Source organism: Miscanthus floridulus, chromosome 3 (assembly GCF_019320115.1).
Source record: "Miscanthus floridulus cultivar M001 chromosome 3, ASM1932011v1, whole genome shotgun sequence".
In the NCBI taxonomy this organism is placed as follows: Eukaryota; Viridiplantae; Streptophyta; class Magnoliopsida; order Poales; family Poaceae; genus Miscanthus; species Miscanthus floridulus.
In genome coordinates this window covers 101,308,162-101,334,433 of record NC_089582.1, presented here as the reverse complement: position 1 = coordinate 101,334,433, position 26,272 = coordinate 101,308,162, and the positions used below count along the sequence as shown (strand labels likewise).

The window sequence follows — 26,272 nt, the reverse complement described above, 5'->3', positions numbered from 1 at the left end:
GGCACATGAGTTAAGGCCTATAAAAAGACTTAGGCCTTGTTTGGATGTTAAGTATTAAGAAACCATAGTATCAAGAAATTGTAGTTTTAGAACCATTGACATGCAAAACCGTGGTTTAGAAAAAAGAGGTATAGAGTGGAGTATTTAAAACTCTTCAGCAATACCATAATATTCAAAACCATAAACTTTGTTGTACCCAAACACTTTATGGCACTTTAAAACCAAAGTATTTTACAATACCATGATATTTTTCTAAAACTCCAAAAATATATTGTATCCAAACAGGCCCTTATCCTAGAAGAAAATACATCATCTAAAAATTGGAATAATAATCTCCTAAAAAAGAAATGGGAAAATCTTGAAGGAAGACTTGACAAACCAATGCAGTTTGGCTCGGTCAAATTTGCCCCCTGCATTGAAGGAACATACTCCTACAAAAGCTAGCGCCAACAACCAACATTTTGCTCTGCACAAACAAATCCAGTTTTAAATTTAAACACACACCCTTTTTCCTCGACAAGACAAAATTTCGCTGACCAATTCGTTTCGGCTCGACTTGCATTGCAAGTAGTATTCTCAGCATAAATTCCCAGTTCTTGGGCAAGCAATCAAACAATAGGCCAGCGCCCAGCAGTCATGTTACAGGACCAATCAACATCTGAGAGGTCAAGACCGAGACAGTATTTCCTGTCACTGGTAAGTAGGTAATGATTGCATCACAGAAACGACTACTGACCTGCCTTGCAAGTTCCAGCCTGACCAGATCACCAGACTTCAGAATCAGGGTCCTAGACAAGCCATCGTATTAATGACTGCATACCAGCACAAGGCTTTGCATACTTTACTCAAACTTGCATACCTTGCGGCAAAAGGTAATGGACAGAACACCCCAATCCATCCTCTTCCTGCTACTCATCTTCAGTCCCAGTGCAGCTCAGAACACCACCGGAAGCAGCCCAAACGAATTCCATGTTGGCGTGATCCTTGACTTGGGTTCACTGGCGTGTCAGTGGCCTTGGAAGATTTCTATGCAACCCACCAGAATTGCAGCAGGAAGGTGGTTCTCCATTTCAAGGATTCGGCGGGCAATGATGTCCAAGCTGCTTCAGCAGGTACGTGTTCTGTAGCATTGTCATCAAGACCCAACAACGTCACTTGAAACTGTTTATCTGTACAGTTAAAGGACGTGTATATTATTTGACACCTTTATGCAAAAGCATAGTTTCATAAGTGTCTTGTCAGTTACTGTGTGGGGGTACATGATCTTAGAACAAGCACAGGATCTTTGAGAATCATAGAAGTAGATAAAGATCTTTTGTTCCTATTGAAAATAAAATCATACATAGAGTGATATAGTTGTGGATTTATTGAATAAAAGGCAAATATATCCTATGCAGTCATCGGGACAAATATGTGTCTTTCAGAGACAGAATTTGTATAGAAACTTCTTTAGATAGGTGGCAAAAATGTTAATAAAACACGAGGGTGAAGAACAGAAGGGTTTTAACACACACCCAACTGAACAAGTGTGAGAACCAGGGTTGGAACTTGATCAGTTAGCTCCTCTCTGCAGAGACTAGCCAGCTGCGCTTTGGCAGCACCGTTCACTCGGACAAAACTGCATATCATTTGGACAGATGACAGAATCGTGAGGTTGGGTACAAATTGCAGATCTAGATTAGAGCCCTTAAACAAACATAAATGGGGGAAAATAATTTCTCTTTACCTTTTCCCAAGGCAAATGTTAATAGAAAACGCACTGCCATTTTTGCTGGACTCTATATTCCTTGTCTTCGGGGGAACTGTTACCAAAAAAGTGAATATTTGCTAGAAGAAAATGACAAAATATTCACTTTTCAAGAATGTCCTCCTCTAATGGTAAACATTTTTAGCGTTCCACCAACAGAACCCACATAGTCAGAGTGTCCTCTAGCAAAATTTGTCTTTACAGAATCTTGAAAGCACTGAAAAATAAATATGCTTAGTACTACAAATTTGTTCTGCTGATATTAATTGACAGAAATTTCCTTTCTTGTGCAATTCCAAAGCTATTGAATTACTGGAGACATACAAAGTGCAAGCCATCATTGGTCCCCAGAAATCATCAGAAGCTGTCTTTGGTCCTCTTTGGCAGGGCTCCGGCGGCTCCGGCTCCCGCCCCTCCGCACCTGTCGGCCGCCCATGGGCCGACATGGGGCTACTGTTCACCGGAGCCATTTTTCTCTCTCCTCCTTTCCTCTCTCACAGACAGAGGCGGAGCCGGAGAAGCTCGTTTTTCAGGCTCCGCGGCTCCGGCTCCGCCTGGCACCTATCGGCCCATGGGCGGCCGACAGGTGCGGGAGCCGGAGCAGCCGGAGCCCTGCCAAAGAGGCCCATATCCAACCTTGGGAATACAACACAAGTACCTATTGTATCCTTCACTGCAACAAGTCCCTCACTCACTTCAGATATTATGCCGTATTTTGTGCGTGCAACATTGAATGACTCAGATGCTCAGTTCAAGTGAATGGTATTGCCTCTCTTATCAAAGCCTATGGATGGAGAGAGGTGGTTCCAGTATATGATGATACCGACTATGGGAGGGGCATTCTACCACACCTCATTGACGCCCTTCAACAAATAGATGCTCATATTCCATATCGTAGTGTTATCTCCTTGTCAGCAACAAGCGAAAACATTATGCAAGAGCTCTACAAGCTAAAGACAATGCAAACAAGGGCATTCATTGTTCATATGTCATTGACCAGGGCCTCCCTTCTCTTCACAAAGGCCAAGGAGGCAGGGATGATGACCAAAGGATTTGTGTGGATCATTACAAATGGATTAGCAAACATCATTGACTCACTCAATCCATCTGTCATCGAGGCAATGAATGGGGTAATAGGAGTAACATTTCATGTCCCCAGATCAAAAGAACTTGAAAGTTTTTCCATAACATGGAGCAGAATGTACCAACAAGACAACCCAAACGAATCACTATTTAATAAAGGGGAAATTGGCTGGTGGACACCCTGCTCATCCCTGTTCAACGGCGACGCCGCGGCGGTCGAGGTGGTCGACTGGAATGTGTCGACGGAGGTGGAGATGATGCGGAAGATCAACCACCTCAACCTGGTCCGCCTCATCGGCCTGTGCCACCACCGTGGCCGGTGGTACCTCATCACCGAGTACGCCGAGCACGGCGCGCTGCGGGACCACCTCCTCGCGGCCGCCACGGGCGCGGCGGCGCTTCTGACGTGGGCGCAGCGGATGCAAGTCGCGCTGGACGTGGCCGAGCAGCTGAAGGAGCTTCCCGGATGCACGCCTCATCGCCCGACGCGCGCCCCGCTCCCCTCTCCTCGACGTGCACCTCGCCGCCGCCATCTCCGCACTCAGGGACCTCGCCCTCGCCCTCACGCTCCTCTCTTGGTACGGCCGCACATCCAACGCCGCCAGCTGCGGCGAGCTTCGGCTCCTGCACGGCGACATCAGCCTCATGGTCCAGGCCTTCGCCGCCAACGGCCTCGATGTCAAGGACCTCGCCGTGCTCTGCGGCGCGCACACGCTGGGGAAGGCGCACTGCCCGTCGTACGTAGCCAGATCCAGCGGGGGAAACACCGCTGCCGTTTGGCTCGCGCCCGCCATGAACGACGGGCTCGAAGCCGAGATCCATCGTCCCCATTCCCATCTCTGGAGGCCGTCTCCACCCGAGCCCTATTCATAGACGGCTTCGCCTCGGCTTCCTCCGTCCCCTGCGCACGCTCGCCGAGACCTTCAAAGCCGGGAGCTCCGTCAAGCGACGCCACCAGATTGCCTCTGCTCCGGCGCAGGGAACCAGACCAGGCTCGGGTCGGTTATTAGCTGGTCCAACCAGACCCAAACGTGGCTCAGGGGCACCGGATGTCCAAACTGAATTTCTCTCTCTCCTCAACCGGTGGAAACCGGCCCGCGGTGTCCTCTGGCATAATTACAACAAACCAGAGTGTCTTCTAGCATACAGCTCCACTTTGGGTGTTCGCCAGCAAACGACCACCACTGTAGGTGTCCGCCAGCCAATTTCCCTTTAATAAACTAAGCATTTTCGGGATATGGGGATATGATGTGTTTGGGCATTAGCACAAGCGGCAGAAAAGGTTGGGGTATTAATTAACAAAAATAAGAGACTGCAGTTCAGTAAAAATTCTACATGCTTGGAGTCATTGGCTGTTTCCAGAATTGGACCAGAGCTCCTAACAGCAGTTGTACAGAACAAATTCAGAGGCTTAAGTGGAATTCGACCTTACAGACAGCTGCAAGTGTCTGCATTGCAAATAATAAATGTGGTTGGGAGGAGTTGGAGACATTGGATTTTGGACTTTGAAAAATGGTTTTCCATACCAGTTAAATGTCATGTGCATGTCTGCATGCAGGGGTGCTCCCAAGGCAGCGCATGGCCTGGCACAGCCCGAGGAGGCTGGTGGCTGAAAGGGCCAATGTCATTAAGGCTATTAATAGCAATTAAGGAGCAGCTGAAGGGGCCTCAAGTATGAAAGGGCCAGAGTCTGTGCGCCTAGCAGGGAGCTTAGCTCCTATATATTGTAACCAGCATCAATGGAATGGAGGGAGCAATGAAGAAACAAGTTATCTCCTACCTCTCATCTACTTTGTCTTCAATCTCACCTCTGCTGCGGTAGCCAGGCAAAAACCCTGGCACCATTACCTGGCCTTGGGAAACCCCCAAATACTCTAGTCTCCCTCCACGCCGACTTTGCCCGGCCTTCCTCTTGGCAATGGTTATCCACCCTATCCCTCGTATGAACTAAGGTTCACAACATCTGGTATCAGATAGCTTTGGTTTCGATCCATATCCATGGCTTCTGCTGTCAACGATGCCATCGGTGCCCTTGCTGATGGGATGCGCCGTCTCACAGAGGACATGGATCGCTTCGTCGTGATGTTCAACCGCTACGTGGAGAAGTTAGAGCGTGAACGCCTTGCTGCGGTGCTGCTTCAGGCGGCAGCACGAGGGCTCCTGGCACGCCGGCGGGTGCGGTCTCTCCGTGAGGAGGCTGTAGTCCGCCTACAAGCGGTGGCGCGAGGATTCATGGTGAGGCTCACCACAAGGAAGATGCGGGCAGCGATCAGAACTGCACTTTCAATAGGGTGTCCCTCCTCTGTTCATACGCCACCACCTGCCACCATCACACCTCCCACCGCTGTTCCATCCTCGCCACCGCTCTTTGCTGCCTCCATCTCGTCACCCTTACTGCTCCCAATCTCATCACCAAGGGCAAAATCCACCACGGCTGATTTGGCCAAGCTCATCCACTTCCTCACCACCTCCTCCAGTGTCTTGCAAGGGCGGGTCGCTGCCCTACAGCAACAGCATCCAGCGGCGGCACGGGGATCAGGCCAGGGTGAACTCCAGGGCGACCGGCCTCCCCGTTTCCAGAAGCTAGTTGCTGGGCTCCTTCCATGGGATCCAGGAGGACGCCATCGGGTTCGACGATAGCTCTCCATGCTTCCAGCTCGAGGACGAGCTGGTCTTCAAGGGTGGGGGAGATGTCATGTGCATGGCTGCATGCAGGGGTGCTCCCAAGGCAGCGCATGGCCTGGCACAGCCCGAGGAGGCTGGTGGCTGAAAGGGCCAATGTCATTAAGGCTATTAATAGCAATTAAGGAGCAGCTGAAGGGGCCTCAAGTATGAAAGGGCCAGAGTCTGTGCGCCTAGCAGGGAGCTTAGCTCCTATATATTGTAACCAGCATCAATGGAATGGAGGGAGCAATGAAGAAACAAGTTATCTCCTACCTCACATCTACTTTGTCTTCAATCTCACCTCTGTTGCAGTAGCTAGGCAAAAACCCTGGCACCATTACCTGGCCTTGGGAAACCCCCAAATACTCTAGTCTCCCTCTACGCTGACTTTGCCCGGCCTTACTCTTGGCAATGGTTATCCACCCTATTCCTCGTATGAACTAAGGTTCACAACATAAATCAAAATGGTTTGAAATTAACAATGCCAGACTCAATGCAACAACTAAATCCAGTGATTTGGCCAGGAGAATCAACAGAAGTACCAAGGGGTTGGGAACTTCCTGCAAGTGCTAACAAGCTTAGGGTTGGTGTGCACACAAGTGCATACCCAGAGTTTATAAAAACATCAAAGGATCCTGTCACGAATGCAACAAGAGCGAGTGGACTCTCAATAGACATATTTGAGGAGGCAGTAAAGAGACTGCCTTTTGCACTTGCTTACGAGTACCAAGCATTTGATACCGTTGATACACAAAGTACAGGGAGCTATAATGATTTTGTTTACCAAGTTTATCTTCAGGTAAGGAATAATTTCTAAAAGATACTACTCAATTTCCCAATCTTCCAAGTGAATAAACTAAAATGTGCATATATTTACTGTAAACAGTATTGTAGTGAGTTGATATTTTACAACATTTATATTTTACAGCATTTATAGTTTCAACCAGTGTAAAAAACTAATCCTACTTTCGACCAGAATCAAACCTTGCTGCTGGTTTATTGAAAGGACATAAATCCGAAAGGCTTGTTTCTTTCTTTCCCAAAGAAAATATATACTGGCCCTAACTGTTTTCCTTTTATCAAATACAAATTAGAATGTACTATTGAATCAGATGTAGTGCATATCACATAATAAGTAGACTCTACTTTTCATTTCACAATTAAGTACAACCAATTGATGTCAATGCAGAGATATGACATAGCAATTGGAGACATAACAATCAGATACAACAGAACGATGTATGTCGACTTCACTATACCATACACAGAATCAGGAGTGGCAATGATTGTCCCAGTCACGGAAAAAGTCAACAATAACATGTGGATTTTCTTGAAACCACTAAGCAAAGGAATGTGGTTTGGAAGCATAATGTTCTTTATATATACTGGAATTGTTGTCGGGCTGTTAGAGAGACTAAGTGGCAATGGATATCTAAATGGTCCCTTTTCACTCAAACAACTTGGGATTCTGATGTTTTTCTCCATATTCGAAGAGAGTTGAGTAAAATACTTAAACAGTATACTTTCTCACTGATTTTGTTCATCTACAAATTTCAAACAACTATGGCAGCCATCGAAAAATTGCTTAATATATAACTTTTTTAAGAAAAACTCAATATATTGTTTTACAAATTGAATTGGTGTATTGAAAAAAATAACATTTCTGTAGTTAATTCTGCAGAGGAGAAGCTGGAATGTTTTTTGTCTAGAATAGTTCTACTTGTATGGATGTTTGTTCTTCTGGTGCTAGCATCAAGTTATACTGCAAGCTTCGCATCAATGCTTCTTGTACAGCAGCTTGCACCAACGGTGACTGACATTCATGAACTCCAGAAGCAAGGTGCGTATGTAGGGTTCCACCGAGGTTCCTACATAAAGGGCCTATTGGAAGATATCGGTTTTGACAGATCAAAAATAAGACCCTATGATACTTCTGATGACTTCCACATTGCTCTTTCTAACGAAGGCAGACATGATGGTGTTGCTGCCCTCGTTCTGGAAGTCCCATATGAAATTGTTTCTCGCCAAATACTGCAAAGGTTACACAATGGTTGGAACTATTTACAAAAGTGCTGGCTTTGCATTTGTAAGTTCAATTACTCTTTGATAGCCAATTATTTCAATCTTTCCTAACTATATTAAAAATTGCTAGTTTGCTACTAAATTATGATGGAAAATCTAACATCCGAATAATATAATCATGTGCTGCATTAAAATCCACATTCCATTGTATCACTAAAGCTGAAAAGGTTAGATCAAAATAAAGGTGAGATTCAGAAATTCTATTTTTCATGGCTAGTACTGAGTCAGATATACTGAAGAATTCTTTAAATATTAGTATACTCAAGTTAATAAGGACTTCCTTTTTGGCAATTAGGCACTTCCTAAGCGATCTCCGCTACTTACTGAAATATCAAGGGCAATCCTCAACATAACAGAAGGAGATAGTATCATTCAGATCGAGAAGAAATGGATTGATCAAAACAGTTGTCAAAATGAGGAAAAAGTTGCTGATTCAGGTGCTATCACTTTTGGCAACTTTGGGGGATTATTCCTCCTAACTGGACTCGTGACAACCTGTTCCCTTTCTATAGCCTTGCTGTGGAACCAGTACAAAAAAGGTCAACAGATTAACATAGATTATCAGAATCAACAAGGACATGGGCAACAAGAAGAAAATGGGCACATTCAAGACGGAGATCAAAACAATGAAGAAAATGGAGGCTGCAATGATATAGATAACCAAGCCACAACAATATCCATGACTCATAGTCCGAACACAAATAGTGAGCAGCTAGGGGACTGCCTGCAGAATAACAAGGCAATAACATTGACTCATTTTGGTTCTCAAGTCACCCACAGGGGAGGCATAAGAAATATAGGTGATCAAGTGGCTCAAGTTTAGTTTCATAAATTACGGAGCCAGGCCGGGTTGATGCTTGAAGCTCAAAGATCTGCAGTAGCCCTATTGATCGTGGGTCAAATAGCTAATTCGTGCAGAAAAAGAATAATTTTTCAATTAATTTTGTGTCAGACATATAGGTTAGTAAAAAGGCACCCAATCTGTAGAACGGTTACTAAGTTTTCACATGACAAATTGATTATTATAAGGGGCCGTTTGGATCCCTTCATTTTGGAGGAATTGAAATCTACATAATGAATTAGGCTATTTGGCTTGGAATTTGACATTCCATAACATTCCCAAGCTCACAAATAAGCCTATCTCAAATTCATAGCGTGGGAGATGGAAATGGATTCTATAGATCACTATGCTATAATTCTATTCTCCAACTTATAGCACACTCTTCAACTCACTTCCCTACAATAGAAATGCAACATATAAGTATGTCCCTTATATGCCTAACAATAAATATACAAATATATTGCATATATAACTATATTAGCTTAATTAATCTATGTCTAAATTGTAATTATTAAAATGAATTCAATTCTAAGGATCCAAACGGGCCCTAAAAGAAATCACATCAGACAAGAATTATTGATTTATTGTAACTAGTGCACATGGAACTTCCAGTAATCATATTTTTCTTGTCATACGCTTTTGTCGTTGGCACTGGAACAAACTATCATACCTGCATAGTCGACATGCAAGTATGCCACCGCGTGGTGTGATGCAACTATGCAACCGGCAGCGAGCGGTTCATCACGTTGCTGGAATCCTGAAATCAACTGGTACACCTAGAGAACAGAAATGAGAGTAGAAAAGTCACATTGAGAAAATCAAATACAGTAGAAGCAACAGGCACTCAGGCAGTCTGTAGAAATTAACAGCACACACCATCAGAAACATTCAGGAGCTGCGGCGATGGTGGAGGATCGAGCAGGGGGAAACCTTGGAGTGGTAAAGCGTCGTAAGGCAAAGAACTGAATGAGCGAGATACCCATCCCAGTGCCTTGGTGGTCGCCGCCCAGCCGCGCGCGGAACGGGCTGTCGCGTCCGGAGCTCGGTTGGCTGAGAGCCTCAGCGCTGCGCGCCATCCTCTGGAGGGGGACTGGGGGAGAGAGAGGCAGCGGCGGCGGCGGTGATCGCCCCGGCGAGCGCAACTGCGGAAGAGAAGAGATACGGGTGCGCCGCGCCCGCGCTGAACTCCGACGGCCCACTAAACACGAGCAGCCGTGCAAAGGCCCAGTGGCAACACAGTACCGAGCGCATTTGCCGGGCCAAGCACGTGGCCCATCGTTCTCTTTTTTGTTTTTATCTGACTGTTTTGTGCCAATGGGTTGCAATGGTAATCCAAAATTTTGACGGAATGACAGTCATGTGGCTACTACTATAAGCCATGTTTTTATATAAGGGCTAATTGCTAGCTAGCTAAATATTAATTAAAATTAGAGCTAGTGCATCCAATCAGGATTTATAGGTGAACTAATTTTTTAGACAGGTCTTTAACTAGTTGGTAGCCAACCATAGCTAATTTAAACTAATTTTAGCTCTAATTAGTAACTAGCCATATATATCAAGCAGCCCATAAGTCTTATGCCCGTGTGTATGTGTCTGGTCCAGGCTTTTTGAGGAGGTTATACCCTATTATCCTACGTCCAGTGTACATAGCTATATTGTTTCTGCGCTGTATGTGACAAGAGTATTGGAGGCACCAATCAAAGGCCCTCCACTGCATCTTATATATTCCAGGGTGTAGGGTTATATATAAGGTCTGCTCAATTTATAGACTTCATGTCGTTTCTTGAGGTGTTAGTCACTTAATATTCATGTTGTCTTCGTCTGAATCCATCCTTGCATCCATTGAACTAAATACCTTATGTACTAGCATACATCATTAGTCCAAATAATTATGGTGTCATATACAATCACCAAAATCATATATCACTCTACCTAGATGCCATTTTCCTTACACCAGACATGATATTTTAAGAGTTTAGGGCATCAACGGCACCCCAAACAGATTCAGAGACCTAAAAATGCATTCTAAGAATTTGAGAACTAAATACCTTATATACTAGACATTTTTTGCTTTTTTTTTTAAAGAGGAATCCATAAGTTCCATTAACCAAGTGACACGGCCAAATCGCTGGTCACCGTAAACTGAATACAATCGGGAGTATGGATTGTCACAATATCAGAACTACTAGCTTGGGAAGTACGACCAAGCACAGCCATCTTGTGTGGTACACGATTACACTCCCTTGGGAAATGATTGACAGAGGCAGAAATGAATGCATGATGAAGCCATAAAGGTTCGAAGACGAGTCCCCCCATGACTGAAAGCCCATGTCTGAATTCAGCAAAGCGTTTGTCACTAGCATGGCATCTGTCTCAAAAATGATACGGCCAATCCCTCTTGCTGCTGCTGCTCACTCCTTGCAGACATGCTAAGATTTCAGCAGAGAATGGTCCAAGTTTTTACTCAAGATAAATAAACCTGCATGTTTACTTCATTTCCTTTACCTTCTCACCAATCTTTGCCTCGAAATTGCCTTACCGCAACAAGAGAGTAATTGAATTTAGAATGGCCAGATGACGCTGCAGGTGCAGGACTTCTTTTCCCAAGGTGAAATTGCAATACGTACCAGTCTATCACTGATTGCCAAAGTAGTTGAGGAAAACATCACGCTGAGCCAATCAAAGCAGCATACGCCATTAATTTAACTTTGCTCAGTCAAGTCAACCGTGTCACACTTACCAATAGATAGAAAGAGCGTCGACTACAAGCAACTGACTTTGAGAAGGCAAATCGACAGTGAAGCCCAGCCCAAATGTCAACTACTGCAGTCCTTCCTGTGTGATCAACTACCAATAATTAGTTACTAATTCATAAAAGCATATCAACAAATACACAGTCTAGAAACAACTTGCAACCAAAAAAGAAAAGTTAGGGCATGTATGGTAGAGCTTCATCTGATTCTGATTCTCTATGAAAATTGATTCTATGAGAGAAGCGATTCTGTAGCTGAAAGTGATTCTCTTTGATTCTTTAACATAAACTCTAAGTCCCCGTTTGGTAGAGCTCCCACCAGCTCCAGCTTCTTGACGCATTGGCTCTGTGAGAGAAGGAGATAGGAGAGAGAAAAGGAGCTCCATGAACAGTGAATGTGTCAGAGAAGCTGGAGCTGGTAGGAGCTCTGCCAGGGGCCTCAAAACCACGATGGAGAATCACTTCACAGGAGAAGCTACTTTTTTTAGCTCTTAGCCTCTTATTTCATTTCATAGAATCACTTCACAGAATCAGCAGAGAATCACTTTTCTCAGAGTTCCTGCTGGATTCAGTAGAGAATCAGCTTTGGGAGCTCTGCCAAACGGGGCCTTAATATGTTGTCAAATAGAGGACGACAAAGTTTTCAATATCTAGGTCAAAATCAATTCATCATCATTGTTTGTTGTATTATTCAAGTGATTGCTAAGCTCGAAGCAACAGTGTACTGCAACAAACTAAACAGGCTCATTGCAGAAACACTATGGAAAGGGGCTACCGAAACAGTCTATATAACTAATAGGAATGAGGGTGCAGTGCAAGTAGATTCCACAAACCTGACAGCTCCCGAAATGGAGATAGCTAACAGAATCGTCCTGCTCCTCTTGTTATTATTACCTGGAATTACTGTTGCACAAAATGCTTCTGGAGGAGGAACACAGGAGGTCCATGTGGGGGTCATCCTTGATTTGGGATCCTTGGTCGGCAAAATAGCAATCACCAGCAGGTCATTGGCTCTAGAGGACTTCTATGCTGCCCACCAAAACTATAGCACAAAGCTTGTTCTCCACATCAGGGATTCCAAGAGTGATGATGTCCAGGCTGCATCTCGAGGTAGATGTCTGAAACCTTGCTGTGTGTCCATTGCATTTACTGGCTATTTTTGTGCTGCTGAATGATAGGATGCACACACTATTGCTCAACTATACACAGTTGTTTTATTTGAAAACATAACTTGAGCATATTCATTCAGCATGGCTAAGTAGGAACAGAAGAGCAAGCACGCAAAGGAGAATGAGGCACTAACAGTGTTTGCATAACAATAGAAACTTGATGTAAAAGGAACGGTACACATAAAGAAAAACAAAACATGGAGAACTTGGCCATTACATGTGGAGAGAAGCAATCTTCATTAGTGACAATGTGCACTTCTCAACAAATAGATAAGGAAGCAATTTGCATCATATAAGAAAATGGCCACGTCATACCTAGTTGTTCCTGATAAGATGTGAGAGGCCAATTTCCTACAAGCTCTTCACCATTGGGATTGCATCAGGACAAAATGGGCAAGTTTTGTCGCCTTTTTTATTGAGTATAATGTTACAAATCCAATTGAGAAGGTGTTCAACACTACCTTATTTCCTTCTGTTTCTCAGAACCGGTTAATGATGTGCATACTGCTAGATGTGATTCCTAATATGATATATTTGAAGTAATTAATTAACTAACAAATAACAGAGCTAGGATTAGTTAAAATAGTATTTACCAGATGTGCCTAGGGAAAAAAGGTCAAAAACTGCAGAAAATAGACAAACTGTGAAAACACAGATTATGCAAGCTGCGGTATCAACACTGTTTTGGTTGTTTGGACTAAAGACAAAAATCAACTGTAAATATCCACGTTTAAGTTTACAAGCACTTACAATATATTGTTCTCTAGAAATGGGATGTGGATTTTTATATTTTTAGGACAATATATCCCGTAGTGAGGTCACAGATACAGTGAAAAAAACATTCATTCTGTGAATCAAAAAGTCAAAAAGGCATCGAGAGGCCACATCTTTTATTCAACACGTAGGAGGGCTATGTATCTTTATATTACGAAGAAGGAAATAACCCTTGCAAGAACGACCCCCCCCCCCCAAAAAAAAAAAAAACAACAACTCACATACACAAATGTAAAACACATGCTTTTGTTAAAAGATAGGAACGACCTCCACCGAGAGAGAATATAATCCACATTCCACACCATGCAACGGGGCAGCTAGATAAGATATGCCCTTGGCCCTAGTTAAACCCCAAAGCCTCATTTCCTTCGTGGCATGGCGTGAGTCCCCTCACATCAGGTGGCCCACCAAAGAAACAATGATTATGGTAGTCCAAAGGGGTCAAGCTCGAGTTAAGACCTTTCTTGACTTAGCCATAAATGGCATTAGCTAGACCACCAATTCTCAAAGGAGGCTTCACCTGGCTGAGGAGAAAGGTTCTGTAGCCCAAACTTTGAATTAGTCAATATGTAGCAAGATATGGGGAGCATAAACTACCCTAAGTTTGAAACGGTAGAAATAGTGGCGACTGATGAGTAAACTTTAGTTACTTATTTGTATCTTCTGAAGTTTGCTTTAAGTGGCCTTTTTTTTCTGCAAACATCATATTCCGACACTGCAAGTGCATCAGTAACTTTCAGCATGTTGCAGTTCAGGAACTTCTGTCTTATGATTTTGTTTCACTTGTGCCATCCTTGCAACAAGGATTGTCTTCAACTGCAAGTATTTGAGGGGATCTTTTGTGTAAATACTATATTTTCATTTATAAAGATGATCATCTACCAAAGTACGTCTTTGTATGCTGTTCTGCAGCTCTTGACCTGTTGGGGAATTACAATGTAGAAATTATCATTGGTCCTGAGAAATCTTCACAAGCTATATTTATCTCAGAACTCGGAACTAAAAGTCATGTTCCAGTCATCTCCTTCACTGCAACAAGCCCAACTCTATCCACTAGCAGTCTTCCGTATTTTGTCAGAGCAACACTAAATGACTCAGCACAAGTGAGCTGCATTTCCTCAATAATTAAGGCCTATGGATGGAGAAAGGTCGTCCCAATCTATGAAGACACTGAATATGGTAGAGGTATCATACCTTACCTTGTGGATGTCCTCCAAGAAGTTAATGTGCAGGTTCCCTACCGCAGTGTGATTCCTCCATCAGCAACTAGTGAACAAATTACCGAAGAATTATATAAGCTGATGACAATGCAAACAAGGGTCTGCATTGTGCACATGTCCTCAATGTTGGCCTCCACCCTCTTCTTAAAAGCTAAAGAAATAGGAATGATGGAAAAAGGGTATGTATGGATCATAACTGGTGGAGTAACTAATCTCATTGATTCTCTGCATCCTTCTGTTGTGGAATCAATGAATGGTGCCTTGGGTGTCCACTTTTATGTTCCCAAATCAATGGAACTGAATAACTTCACTACAAGGTGGAATATGAGGTACCGAATTGACAACCCGACTGATGCACCATCAAAATTAAGCATCTTTGGACTGTGGAGCTATGATACAATCTGGGCAGTAGCACAAGCTGCAGAAAAGGTAGACTTGTCAATGCCACATTTCGGAAACCAATATCCAAACAAAAAACAACAGACTTGGAAACCTTGGAAACATCTAGTAATGGTCCAGAACTCTTGAAGGAAATCTTGCAGAGTAAATTTATAGGTTTGAGTGGCATGTTTGACCTTTTAGACAGGCAGCTGGTTGTTTCAGCATTTCAAATACAACAACATAGCCTTTCAGTCCCAAGCAAGTTGGGGTAGCACCAATTGAAGAAAAGCTTGTCCAACATCGGTTGAGGTGGTTTGGCCATGTCCAAAGGAGACCTTCAGAGGCACCAGTGCATTGTGGAGCCAAGCTAATAATATGAGGAGAGGTAGAGGAAGACCGATATTGACATGGGGGGAGACAATAAAAAGATATTTGAAAGCTTGGGATATACCTAGAGATCTATGTTTGAATAGGAGTACTTAGAAAGCAGCTATTGAAGTGCCTGAACCAATCTCAAACCCAGATCTGAACCCTGTGATCTGGCCAGGACAGACATACCTAAAGGCTTTGAGGTTCCTGCAAGTGGGAAGAAGCTTCAAGTTGGTGTACGCCCAAGTGGATATCAACAATTTATAAATGTTGAGAAGGATCAAACCACAGGTGCAACTAAAGCAACTGGCCTTTCAGTTGATGTGTTTGAAGAGGCAGTAAAGATACTCCCATATGCAGTGCCTTTTGAGTATGTGTTATTTGGCTCTCCGGAGGATACAAGTAGCAGACGCTATGATGATTTTGTTTACCAAGTTCATCTTAAGGTAAAAATAAGTTTAGGACCTGTATATTTCCTACTTGACTTTCTTTAGTAAGTAGTAGAGCCTCGAGGCACCAGCCAAACTTGCACATGGTTTACGACAAACCAATGTAGGTAACTCTAAATTCCTAATATCCTTCAGTATAGTACAGTACGAACACTTTTCACCTGCTTGTTTTTTTCATAGTAAAAGTTCATGTACACTGATCGCATCCTCAGTATTTCTTTTTGTCATAACAGAGAATATTAACATGTTATGTAGTTCTCCAGGATTAATTTACATTAGTTGCATAATATCAGTTGCATGATAATAAACTGTACAGTGTAGAACCCAATGGAAAAGCCTGATTTCATAGAACATATGCCGCAACTATCTACTGAGTGGTAATCTCAATTATCCATCCATATTATTATTTTACTATCAATTAAAAACCATTATACTAAGGTAAATACTTATTATTCTTTTCATTCCATACAGATATATGATATAGTGATTGGAGATATAACAATCAGATATAACAGAACTTTCTACGCTGACTTTACTGTGCCATACACGGAATCAGGGATAGCAATGGTGGTTCCTGTCAGGGACAGCATAAACAAGAACACATGGATTTTCTTGAAGCCACTAACACCTGGCATGTGGTTTGGGAGCATTGCGTTCTTTATCTACACTGGTGGTGTTATCATTGGAGTTTCTAGGCAACAATCAGAATGTTCGTGGGCCAATTCCCAGACAGCTCGGGATTCTAATCTTTTTCTCCCTATTTGAAGAGAGTTGAGTACACTCATCACATTGGTTTTACCCTCCAAAACGCATAAAATACAGAATTTAGTATAGAGCTGAGAAATCTACATGGGAGTAAGAATTTATAGATTGCAATCAGATAAGAGAAAGGCTATATGAAAGCAGATCTCTTGTATGTTGCTAGACATGACACAATGCTAATCAGTTTCTTCTAACTGCAATATTACTACTAACTTTTTCACAATGATGCTAAAAAAGAATTCTTTAGCCAAAATCATCATGTTTTTACAGGAGCGATACCCACATGACTCGCAATACTCACCTTGTTATACTGCAATTTGAGTGTCTACTAACTGCAATCTATCTAGTAGCAAGATCACCGCATATGTTCAGCATATCTTGTTCCACCTTGCTATGTTTTAAATATGGATCTAACTGTAGTAAATGAAATTTCACAACATAATGGAACTCTCTCTAAGCTATTATTGAGACCTGGATCCAGGGGTAAGGAAGCATGTAGTTAGGTGACTTATTATGAAGTTAGAGACTTAGGGTACACATTAACCTTAGTAGTTAGCCTAGCCATATAAGTAATATTTTTTTTGAAACAAAGCCATATAAGTAACAATATAGCTATTATTTCTTAATCTTAAATAAAGAAAATATATGTTCCAATTTCTAATTTGCTAAATGGCCCTGCAGTACCTACTGTAAGTTTATAAGTCATCATATCACAGCAAGTATAATTAGAAACTGACAACAGACAAGACTTTTTTTGCTACAATTATCAAATAATTGACATATATTATCTGATTTAAAGGCAACAAATTCAACATTATTCATATTGATGAGCATATAAAATGGCTCCCACAAAAAAGAAATATGATGGCTAATAAATGCAGTAACTTTGTCCTTTCTGTAGTATCCAGTAAGCCAAAATAAAAAGGGTAGAGGATGCAAAATTGTTATCCTACACTATACCAAGTAATATTTATGCGAGTCAACAGTTATGTAACTAAAAAGGTTAACAAAATAATTTCTGTGATGTGTAAATTACAGCTATCAAGTTGGATTTGAGATGTCTAAAACATTAACTCAGTTATCATAGCTTTTGCAGAAGAGATTGTGGAACGCTTTTTATCTCGGATAGTGCTGATTGTGTGGCTGAGTTTTCTCCTGGTACTTACATCAAGTTACACTGCAAACTTGTCATCAATGTTGACTGTACAACAGCTTCAGCCTACCGTGAATGATATCCAAGAACTCCTAAAAAGTGGAGAAAATGTACGATACCATCGTGGCTCGTATGTCAAGGGACTTTTGGAAGAACTTGGTTTTGAAAGATCCAAGATCAAGCCCTATGATACACCTGACGATTTTCACAATGCACTTTCAACAGGAAGCAGTAATGGTGGTATTGCTGCTCTCGTGCATGAAGTTCCTTACATTAAACTGTTCCTTGCAAACCACTGCAAAGGTTACACTATGGTCGGACCGATTTATAAGGCTGCAGGTTTTGGATATGTAAGTTGAATTGCATCTAATCTGGTTCTTCTGCACCAGTACATTCCTAGAGATAAAATGAACGAGTTCATCAGTTTGTTTGTTAGTATGAGAAAAAAAAGGAATCTCAGATAGCATTCACATGAAAGACAACATCCTATAGTTATTTTCGCCTTATATGGCCAATTCAATAGTTGTGCCTTGTAGAAATGTCGAGATCTAGGTGTCAGAAAATTTGAAGTATTAATTAACCGTCATGGCATATAAGAATTTTTTAAGTACTAATTAATCATCTTGCATATAAGATAAAAAATGAATCATTGTTGCCATTGTTACATATGAATCATCAAAACGGCTATGCTGTTTGTCCAGGCACTTGCAAAGGGAAATCCCCTACTCAGCGACATCTCAAAGGCAATCCTAAATGTAACAGGGGGAGATACCATACTTCAAATCGAGAAAAAATGGATGGGATATCAAAATGACTGCCAAAATGTGGGTCCCATCACAGGTTCAAGCAGCCTCACCTTTGCCAACTTTAGGGGACTGTTCATCCTAACTGGAGCTGCTTCAACTTCTTCTCTTTTGATAGCATTGGTAATTTATGCCTACAAAAAGCAGCACCGGTCAACAGTAGTCATGGAAGTTGATAAAACGCAGGTAGAAGAGAACAGAGCAAATGAAGATAAGGATGAGCCTCAAGAAGGAAACCAAGGAGCGGTACCTGAGGAACATGTCCAGTTTAGAGGAGACAGAGAAGAAAACAGCCAGCTGCATGAGCAAACTGGTTCAGAAAAGGTGTGACAGAAATCCACACAAGCACAGATGCGTGCAATGGTTCAGTTGCCTCTCACAGGGGTGAACCAATCACCGTTCTCCAAGCAGAATCCATCTGAAGTTGAGCTTTTTTTTTCTACTATCTTACAATGATCTCAGTCCCAAAAGTCTTTTTTTTTTTGCGTTAATCTCAGTCCCAAAAGTCAATGAGCTCAACAAAGGCTCTTGTTACCCTTAAACTTGCAAGCGAATAAACTTGTATTATGCAGGAGTACTTTTTGACACTTGAACCATCTGATAACTGAAAAATGCCCAAGCAGAAACTGAATCCTCTGTTGAGGCATTCGATCGAACATCTGCCCAGCATCAACTACAGACGAGTGCACCATGCTCTATCCGCACCAATCCAGTAACACCTCGAACTCTTAACCCACGGCCACGTACGTTCCGGCACCATGGGTAGTTACCGCTTCAGGCAGGTGCCTCGGACACGAGTGTAGGTTCGTGACCACCCTGGATACAAATGCCAGCGCCCACGGGCGTTTCGGACTGGTAAGTTGCGATTGCGAGGAAGACGATGTTTTTTTTTTTTTTGAGCAACGGAAGACGATGGATGAGAAGAACAACAGCACAAACTAACGCATGTTCCTAGGCTCCTGTCCATTCCAGCAGGGCCTACAGCCTGTTCGTTTGGCTGTGGCTTGTCGTATATCAATCCAGCAGCATTCTAACGTATATATCTAAACGGCGTTGAAACAGCACGGGCGTTTAATATATCTAAACGGCGTTTAATATATTTAAACAGCGTTTAACATAGTAAACGAATGTCACATGTTTTATTTAGACCTTAAATGGTGAATTAAACAGTAGAAGTTTAAACCGTTAAAAGTTAAATGTGATTAAATATGGAGGATTACAACTACTGCATTGCACCAGCTAATTAACATATTAAGTATATAAGATGGAGTGAGATTTAGTTTTATTCCAAAAAAATATTTGATACAATACTTGTTTTGTGAAGGACGGGTCTGATGCAAGCGGTAGAGTCTTACTGCCTGTGACCGGAAGGTCCCGGATTCGAGTCGCGGTCTCCTCGCATTACACAGGCGAGGGTAAGGTTTGCCACTGACACCCTTCCCCAGACCCCGCACAGAGCGAGAGCTCTCTGCACTAGGTACGCCGCCCTTACAATACTTATTTTGTAGCTTATTTAATTTTTTTTGGCTACACAAATATGTATGTCTTAGTATTAATATACAAAATTGTTTAGATCATTTAACTCTGTTTGAACACCGTTCTAAATGATCTAAACGCTAAATTCGACTTTTTAGCGTTTATGATAACACTGGTCGAAATCAAATAAATTTAGTCCTTGTGTTGATTTCAAATGTGGTGTTCTACTTTCTAAAATGATTAAATTTTTTTGTTTAATATCTAAAAATTCATAACTAATTTATTTTAAATTGGAAAATTACGAAACTAGTACCAGTTTCTTCCTAAAAGTGTCTGATGCTCTGTTTAGAGTTATTTGGGTCTTATGAAGTTATGTCCCTATTGTTTATTGCTTATAGTCATGCATACTATTTATTTAAATTATCGTTTTGCATCTACTTTATGTTGATTACTTGTTTGGGGCACTGCCTAGTTTTAAACCTATAACCTAATCAAGAAATCAACATAAAGTAAATTACTACTCATGCAATGCCTAAATATGATCTATACATATCTATGAGGTTGGTATCACCTTTTCTCATCTTTTTTCTATGTATAACTTATAGCCTGCCAGATCATCCTGCACGAGTGGAACATCAAGAAATCAGAGCAAGTTTGTTTACGACTCCTGTGCAAAACTGGGGGAAAACATTCTAAGTTCCAAATCCAATTCAGATACCAGACACCACCACATTCAAATTCATCGGCATCACTACTGACATCCTACACCACACTGCACTCCTGCAAACGATAACAAAACGCAGCGAGATCGAGTGGCCATGGCCGTGCTACAAAACGCTGCTGCCAAGTTTGTCCCTCCACGCCAAATAACCATGCCGTTTCTGGACGATGTCCGGAAGAAGGGCGGCGTCCTCGATGACAATGTTGGAGCCTTGATCGATTCTGTACGATACATCGATGCCTTCAAGATGTAGGTGGTAAACCACACCGCAGTGACCTGTGTCCCTGTGGTCATCATCAGTGTCTTCGCCACAGTGGCCATTGGCATCAGCTTCCATGCTCACTTGATGGGGACGGGTCCGCTGTGAGATCGATCTGATGTCCCAGGAAAGGACCTGCTTGATAAGATCCTGAAACTCGTCTGCTGAAGCATAGAGCGACTGCTGCTGCTGAAACAAATAAACAGATTTTGAATTGTAAGCCCAAATTCTTATTTACAGTTGGCCTAGTGTAATCCCTTCTCATATGAAAAAAAGAACTGAAATTTAATTGCTATTCAGCATATAAGATTTATTTTTTACAGACAAAACATCAATACCACTTACTATATGCGTCCAGCAAGTGGGAAGCGCAGAAATGAAATGTTCAGAAAAATGGACAGACTCCACGGCTAATGCACCATCAACCTGCTTCAACAAAATTCTCAAAGATTACTAGGTGATGAACAATGAAGGTACTCGATTGTAGCATTGGCATAAAATATAGCAATATGAGATCTTGCACGCGAGCTGTGAATCAACAATTCCTGAATGGAACATAAAATTTTCTTTCAATACCCAAATCTTACTCTCAAGTATCATTCAATAACCCCCATATTACAGAAGAAAAGATTTACCAAAATCCTGAACTGTCTAAAAATTAAAATTAAAGCACGAGCTACACATCTTTTCAATTAGATAAGGCCAGTGCACTTGTATGAAGATAACTAATTAGCATGTATATGCAGACAACATCAAGCATCAAATGCTGTCCAGCGTTCACTACTGTGCAGAACGATGATTGATCCAGAAAAATAAACACACTTATTTCGAATTGATGAGAGAGAAATGAATTTTCAAGTTTGGAGAAATGCATGAACTGAGATGCAATATTGTACATACCTCTAACCAATTGGGAACAGCTGCACCTTTAACACTGTCAGAATATGGCAGGTATGGTTTAATATCAAGCACAGGCTGTTGATAGGTGATCAATGTATTAGGAAGAGTTCACAGCTGACAGAGCTTAATTATATCAATCCTTTGCATAATACTGGACCATATAAACGCTTAAATTGGTACCGTGCCATCAACCAAATCTACTCCAGAAAGCAAAAGAGTATGCCCATCCACCGCCTCCACCTGTAAAACGTTGAAATGAAGAGAAGAAAACGTCAAACCACTATAGCATGCTTAACAAGATTAACCAAAGCAGGCAACAGCTCAAAGCGCATAAGAAATGTTCACATCCAAGCATACACATTAGCCCTAGCATCTAGCATGCTTAACAAGGTCAATCAAACTAGGCAATAGCCCAAAGCAAATAAGAAATGTTCACACCCTAGAATCAATCGAATCAATATATTAGTTGCCTTTCTTATAATTTAAGTGACACAGTAGGATGTTTTGGTCACAAGAAAACCTTTCTGAAGAGAATCCCTGTGGTGAGATCTGTGTGAAAAAACATCCTTCAGACAGTAGATAGCAAGCAGCGTTATAGATTGCAATGATCGTTACGATTATTGTCTACCTAGAAGTTCACAATTCCTCAATCCTAATATTGATTTCTTCAATGTGTTCCAGAAAGCAACAATAACTGAAGAAAAACGCAGGACCATTTCAGGTGACACCTTAGCTACGCTGAGTCCGATTGGATTAGGCCGATGTGGCGATCTAGTTGCCAAAACCCCCATCTTGCCCCCTTTCAACCTCGGTACCCTTACCTTCCATGAGAAAGCAGAAGATTCCATTAGTTCAACCCAATATCCACTACAACATTCAGAAGAATATTCATTTATATCAGAAAAAGGAACCACCAAAGGGCTAAGAACAAAACCATACCTTAGCTTTTAGCTTAGACCTAGCAGAATCTTTCCACAGTTTATCAAGATCAGTGTTAAGGTGAAAAACATAAAGAATCCAGCAATGTGAGTAACTAGCTAGTCCCTCCAGCGCTGCTGCTGGAACTCGGGCAGGATCAAGCACCACAGTTGCCCTGGCCAACGTAACTACCAAAGGTTGCCTTGGTGTACCATTCCTGTGATTGTAGGGTCAACAAGGCAAGACGTTTAGTAGGTTCATAGCTCGGTTTCCACACCTGAGCACATACATCCACACCAAACATTCATTCTGGTAATTATCCAATAAATTGATTGAATACTACGAGTCGTTGGAAATGGGGAAAAAAATAGATGGCAATCAGCACCTAGTGGAGAAGCAAGACTGGACAGTGCCAATCGGCGCCAGCGGGTAAGATGCTGGGGCGGCGGCCTTGGCTGGCCTCGCCTCGTCGGAGCGAGGCTCCTGCTGACTCAGAGCCCTCCTCAGCGACTGCAAACAAGGAAACGAAATAGAGATTCGGCAGCACGAGCCTGATGATATGGCCCAACTCGAAGGGAAGTGCACGTTGGAACACGAGAAAACTTGCAGCGCCGGACGGCGGCGACCTCACCTGCTGGGCCCGCACTCTGCCGCGGCGCTCGGCAGCGGCCTTCTCTGCAGCGACTGCCAGTGAGGCCTCCACCTCGCGGACCCGCGCGGCCAGACGAGCGCATTTGCGCCTGTAGAACAAGCCTGTGGGATGGGCACGTCGGTGAGGGAGGAGAGGTTGATGTTGGGAACTTGGAGCTAGAAACGATGACGTGAGGGAAGAGCGAGAGATTACATGAGAGGACGATGGCTGCGGCAGTGGCAGCTATGGCGGCGCCGGCGAGGCTTCGCGGCGGCGCCACGGTGGAGGGGCGTCGATAAGGATTCTCTTCCCGACAATTCATCCCGTCCCCTTTCACGTTTACTGTCTATCGTATAGATTCTTGCTCATCCCTGTTAGGCGGTCGGATAACAGATACCCATAAATAAGGATACTTGGGGTCGCATCTTTGCAATCGAAGACGTTTCTTTTTCACTCGGGTATAAGTATCGGAGTCTCGGAGATACCGAGGAGAAGGAGCGAGGTTGCAAGGAGGACGAGCAAAGGTGACAGCTCGAACTAAGAAAGCGAGGGGGCACGATCGCTCGTGAGGCAGGCGTGCTTGTGCTGCTAACGGAGATGATGAAGAAAAATTAAACTAGGGTTCCTAGAACACACAAACTATACATATGATTGTTCAGATTTGAACGAAAATATCTATGAGCTTCTTTAAGCCTAATATTCGTACGACAGCTCAAATATTGGGGTTTCCCAATGGGTAAATGGGATGGATAAACAGGGAACCTTCCCGTACCCGCTATACCCGTTGAGGATGAATTCTTGTCCATTTAGATGCCCGCGGGTAAAGATATGATTCCATCTCCATCCCCTAATATCAAATACCCGTTGGGTATTGGGTATCGGGGCCCCGTTGCTATCTTTAGGCGTCGAGTCGACGGCACCGAGGCTGCGCTAAGACATGGGCTTCAGTGAAACTGGGCTGCGCTTCGGGTTGGAGAACGTGAGTCGACGAACTAAGAGAGATTTCGTCGAGTAAAAAAGTGCACGTTACCTCCTCAACTTTCGTGAAAATCTGATTTTTCTCTCTGAACTCTAAAACCAGGCAAAACATCTTTCTCAACTTTTAAAACCGTTCATCTTATCTCCCTAACCCTGTTATAAGCAGTTTTGAATATGGTTTTGTCTTTTTCTTTTTTATTTATTTTGGCTGAATCTTTGAAAAACATAGTAAATCATAGAAAAATCATAAAATAGAAAATCTAATTTTGTTGGACTCTACGTGAGTAGATCTACACAGTGAATATATAATATGGTATGCTTTAGTATAAAGTTTTTGTTGTAGCTTTAGATCTATGTTTTTCTGTAATTAAATGAAATAATTCATAGCTGTAGTTTCTATGGTCTAATTATGGTGAAAATTTTATGGTTGGCTAATTATTGTATGCTTAAACTATAGTAAAAATTTCATACTTATTGGATCATGTATAACTTAGTTATAGATTTTATTTAGGTTTATTCTTGTTAAATATAAATAAATCTATAACTAAGCTATACATGATTCAATAAGTATAAAATTTTTACTATAGTTCAATTATACAATAATTAGCCCACCACAAAAATTTCATCACAATTAGACAATAGAAACTACAACTATGAATTATTCTAATTAATTACAGAAAATCATAGATCTAAAGTCACAATAAAAATTTTGTACTAAAGCATACCATATGTTCACTGTGTAGGCTACACATGTGGAGTCTAATAAAATTAGATTTTCTATTTTATGATATTTTTGTGATTTACTATGATTTTTTAAAGATTCAGCCGAAATAAATAAAAAAGAAAAAGACAAAACCGCCTTCAAAACTGCTTATAATAAGGTCAGGGAGGTAAGATGAACGGTTTTAAAAGTTGAGAGAGGTGTTTTATCCGGTTTTAAAGTTCAGACAGGAAAAACGAACTTTCGTAAAAGTTAAGGGAGGTAATGTGGACTTTTTTCTTTCATCAATGGGAAAAGTCTTTGGGCATACTTTTTCCTTTTTCAAACTTTCTTTGGACTTTGCTGATCTTGTTTGCCTCACCTAGCCATCCTCATTCAACAAAGCATAGATAATCTTGCTCCTGCGGTGAGCTGATTTAGCTCTATAGCACTGGAAGGAAATCTTTACAAATTTTTAAGATTAAACCAGATTTTAGAATTTATAATTACATTATTTTTTCCGCCCAACCGGTTACCTTTGAGTCAACCAAAACAGTCACATTTGGAGCTAACCAATTAAAAGATCCTTGTTTGGTTTCGGAAATTGAGTAACAATCTAGGTGTACTAATTGTGTTTGATATGAGATACATAGAAAATTAGTCCACAAGTATATGTGTGTGAGCAACATATATCATGATGGTGAAAATGGTTCGGAGATGTTGTAAAATTCACACATGTGATGAAAAGAGCTCATTGCATATGAGACATGATATGGAGTCATGTGACTAAGGTGGAGAAGATTAAGACAAGACTTGACTTGATGGACCGGTTGCAAGAGTGAAGGGCAAGTCGGAGGCTTTGAAGCGCTAGACCGCGTGGCGGGATGCTTGAGCAAAGACTTGGGCACTTGGCACCGATGGACCGATGCAATGGTGAAGAGCAAATGAGGTCAAGATCAATGAACCAATAAGGTCACATGATAATATAAAGTGGATCATATCATTATTGATCATGTTGGTGCATGTGTTACATCGACATTGGAGGAGATGGAATGGAATGCGCATGGCAAAGGTATAACCTATAGGGCATTTGATTTCATCGGTCATAGGTGTGTAGAGAAGTTTATGAACGAATTTAGGATAGATGTCCATACTATCAAGAGGGGCAAAATTGTTTGCATATTAGTCATCTAATGCCACTTGAGTGATCTAACTTTACGATGTTGCTAGGATTGAGTGACGTGGTAAATTGAGTGACTAATCCTTTGAAAATATTTATGAAAATACTAACACTTGCACTTGTTGGTGTATACTTGGTGGTGTTGAAACATTTGCAAAGGAGAAGAAATTGGAGTTGTTGTGGATCAACTTAGAAAAGAGAAAAAAATCGGTGTACTCTAGACTGTAGGATGGTCCTCGGATTGGAATACTATTTTAATC

At 41.9% G+C, this 26,272-nt stretch overlaps 2 protein-coding genes and 2 pseudogenes across 7 annotated transcripts; 2 read left to right on the top strand and 2 right to left on the bottom strand.

The window, feature by feature from the left end:
* Window positions 1-544: 544 nt before the first annotated feature.
* On the bottom strand, window positions 545-9,607 carry LOC136541971 (uncharacterized). 2 transcript variants are annotated; one of them, XM_066534177.1, is made up of 6 exons: window positions 9,294-9,607; window positions 9,088-9,193; window positions 1,727-1,802; window positions 1,515-1,618; window positions 860-1,169; window positions 545-788 (listed from the first exon to the last, which is right to left on the bottom strand). In XM_066534177.1, exons 1-5 carry the CDS (start codon window positions 9,303-9,305, stop codon window positions 1,027-1,029), a joined length of 441 nt encoding a protein of 146 aa, XP_066390274.1. In that variant the 5' UTR covers window positions 9,306-9,607; the 3' UTR covers window positions 545-788; window positions 860-1,026. The 2 variants fall into 2 exon arrangements, with proteins under 2 accessions (XP_066390274.1, XP_066390276.1); XM_066534179.1 differs by having other exon boundaries at window positions 860-1,121.
* On the top strand, window positions 1,863-8,465 carry LOC136542905 (glutamate receptor 2.5-like; annotated as a pseudogene).
* Window positions 9,608-12,017: 2,410 nt separating the features above from the next.
* LOC136544120 (glutamate receptor 2.8-like) lies at window positions 12,018-18,579 on the top strand (annotated as a pseudogene).
* Window positions 18,580-20,368: 1,789 nt separating this feature from the next.
* On the bottom strand, window positions 20,369-23,546 carry LOC136546271 (uncharacterized). 5 transcript variants are annotated; one of them, XM_066538241.1, is made up of 10 exons: window positions 23,368-23,546; window positions 23,155-23,276; window positions 22,909-23,033; window positions 22,545-22,740; window positions 22,234-22,426; window positions 22,126-22,154; window positions 21,786-21,845; window positions 21,606-21,680; window positions 21,051-21,131; window positions 20,369-20,891 (listed from the first exon to the last, which is right to left on the bottom strand). In XM_066538241.1, exons 1-10 carry the CDS (start codon window positions 23,474-23,476, stop codon window positions 20,553-20,555), a joined length of 1,329 nt encoding a protein of 442 aa, XP_066394338.1. In that variant the 5' UTR covers window positions 23,477-23,546; the 3' UTR covers window positions 20,369-20,552. The 5 variants fall into 5 exon arrangements, with proteins under 5 accessions (XP_066394338.1, XP_066394336.1, XP_066394341.1 ...); XM_066538239.1 differs by having other exon boundaries at window positions 20,369-20,894; window positions 23,368-23,543; XM_066538244.1 differs by lacking the exon at window positions 22,126-22,154 and having other exon boundaries at window positions 22,334-22,426; window positions 23,368-23,542.
* Between the last annotated feature and the right edge of the window lie 2,726 nt (window positions 23,547-26,272).